The 2,408-nt window shown below is 62.0% G+C and overlaps 1 protein-coding gene across 1 annotated transcript in view; it reads right to left on the bottom strand.

Moving 5' to 3' along the window:
- Positions 1 to 1,144, bottom strand: part of TMEM150B (transmembrane protein 150B) — a 14,309-nt gene extending 13,165 nt beyond the window's left edge. The window contains exons 1-4 of the mRNA XM_004715703.1: positions 1,077 to 1,144; positions 688 to 747; positions 538 to 605; positions 71 to 198 (exon numbers count right to left, since the gene is read on the bottom strand). Of these exons, the coding sequence (XP_004715760.1) occupies positions 71 to 198; positions 538 to 605; positions 688 to 747; positions 1,077 to 1,144 (324 nt within the window). The remainder of the gene's footprint in view (positions 1 to 70; positions 199 to 537; positions 606 to 687; positions 748 to 1,076) is intronic.
- Positions 1,145 to 2,408: the final 1,264 nt, after the last annotated feature.

Here is a 2,408-nt window from a genome sequence, read left to right as displayed (position 1 = left end):
CCCCCCAGTGCCTCCTGGGAGTTGTAGTCCAAGAAGCTGGCAGGGAAGCCCGCTGGGATTTCCATCTCACCTGGAAATTGCCAACCACAGAAGTGCCCACGGCACTGAGGAGCCCCGCCCACAGGATCAGCAGGTTGAACCCCCTTCTGACCCCCCAGTCCCGCAGCTGGTGGTAGCGCAGAATGAAGATCCAGGCGGCTGCAAGGAGAGGCAGGAGAGTGAGAAACCGGCCCCCTCCACCCCTGAGGTGGGAGGTGGGTAGGACCCAGACTACAGGATTGTGGGAAAGGAAGGGGCTAGGAAACTGGACGCCTGGATCTGAGAGATGTGGCTGGAGGTGGGACCTGGGTCCTAGGAAGGAGACACTGCGGACTGGGTCCAGGGGAGGAGGCGGGGACCAGGGTCTGAAGTGGGAGGAGACTGGGGACCAGGGTCTGAGTGGGGAGGAGACTGGGGACCAGGGTCTGAGGGAGGAGGCTCTGGGGACTGGTCCTGAGGGAGGAGACCAGCCCTGAGCTAGGAGCACCTGGTACTCACCCACTGCAGCTCCCACATTGAGCACCTGGCTGAAGAGGCAGCTCTGAGGTGGGTCAGATCCACAGGCACTGAGAGAGAGAAAGGGTGGTCCAGTGCCCCCTCCCAGCCAGAGCACCCCACCTCCTGTATCCCAGCCACAGCCTCCCCTACCTGATGTAGGGGAAGCGCTTCGTGAGGTTCACAGTCTGGTTGAGAACTGCAAGCGAAAACCTGCAGGTGGAAAGACATCAGGGGGACAGAGGGCTCCCTACAACCTTCCCTCTGCCACCCTCGCCTGAGTGCCCGGAAAGCAGGACTCCCAGTCCCCCTCCCTCAGACCAGGATTCAGATCTCCACCCCTGCTCCCTCAGACCAGGAGTCCTGACCCCCAGCCCTCGTCCCTCCGACTAGGAGTCCTGACCCCCAGTCCTCCTCCCTCAGACTAGGAGTCCTGACCCTCAGACCAGGAGTCCTGACCCCCAGCCCTCGTCCCTCCGACTAGGAGTCCTGGCTCCCAGCTGTCCTCTCTCAGACCCAAGCTCCCATCATGCCATACTCACACAGTCCAGGTGCCGGCGACAGCCCAGAGGGCCAGGAAGATGGGCAGAAGGGCCAGGTGGCCCCACATCCTGGCTCTGTAAGGACAGGGGAGGAACCGCTCCCTGGTGGCCAGCTGGGGCTCAGGGCCAAGGTGCTGAGGGTTGTGACCTCAGGCCGTAGCAGACCTCCTCTCTCAGGACAGCGGGAGTGAGTCGGGTGGGGGTGCAGTGGGGCCCAATCCAACCTCACCCTGCTGCTTTCCGCTCTGGGTGCTTGTCCCGCTCGCTCGCAACACCAAGAGTCCCAGCTCCTTCTGGTTTCACCCCCCTCCCCCTCCATCCCCCAGCTGACTCCACAACTTCTCTGCAAGCCTCCTTCAGGCCCTCTACACCTTAGTTCTTGTTCTCTGCCACCCCCCAACCCCCACCCTCACGGCCACCTCAAGGTCAGCCTCTCCTAGGGGAGACGAGAGGCTGCCCCTCCAACCACCACCTCCAGCCCGGCAAACCCACAGGGTTGCTTCTTCTACTCTTCTCTCGGGGTCGCTATGAGTCAGACAGTGGTTCCCCCTCCCTGAGTTCTCTGAATGCCAACCAGTGTCTCCCCGCCACGTCCCCAGGCGTCTCGGCCCTGCCCCCCCTGAGACGTTCAGATAAAGAAAGCTCTGCTTATGGGGTGAGGCAGGACCCAAGTGCAAAGTCCATCCTGGTGCCCCACTTTCATCAGGCCTTGCCCCCAACCCGCGACTTCCTCCTCAGCACCCAGCGCTCAGCTCGAGAGCCCAGAAGGCCTTGGGAGCTGACTTCCTCCAGTTCTGTGGGTTCAATGTGCAACCTCCCAGCCCTGTCCTTCCCCTGCCCCCACCCCACAAGGGCTAGATTCCAGCGCTCTCGGCCATTCTTCTGCGTCCCCAGTCTCCTCTTCCCCGGGGAACCCAGCCCAGGGGGTTCTCAGCCTCTCCTCTGTTTGGCCCAGATAGAGCGTCAGCACCCCGGCTCTGCCTTTTCTTGCAAACTGGATTCTGACTCACCACAACTGTCCTCTGTGAGCTCCAGACACTGCAACTCTTTAGGGGAGTAGAGAGCCCCATCTTTCTCCCGTGGATGGTGGTTTAGAACTGCTGACCTGGCAGCTGGCAGCCCGGCTCTTAAGCCACTACGCCCCTCACCCAGCTCTTACCTCCTCCCGGGACTTGGAGACTCCATCCGGGCTTTCTCCTACCTCTCTGCAGGCAAGTGCAAGCTTTAGGATCCAAGCTTGAAGACCTCCGTGGCCTGACCTTGCCCCTCCGGTCTGTGCCTTCTTTGCAAATGATCAGGAGTTCCCCTACAGGCAGGCTGGGGGCGGGGTGG

The sequence above is a fragment of the Echinops telfairi genome, unplaced genomic scaffold (assembly GCF_000313985.2).
Source record: "Echinops telfairi isolate 266 unplaced genomic scaffold, ASM31398v2 ScPeMD7_655;HRSCAF=1070, whole genome shotgun sequence".
NCBI classification, from domain to species: Eukaryota; Metazoa; Chordata; class Mammalia; order Afrosoricida; family Tenrecidae; genus Echinops; species Echinops telfairi.
The sequence above is the reverse complement of the archived record's forward strand: the minus strand, read 5'-3'. Positions and strand labels throughout refer to the sequence as shown.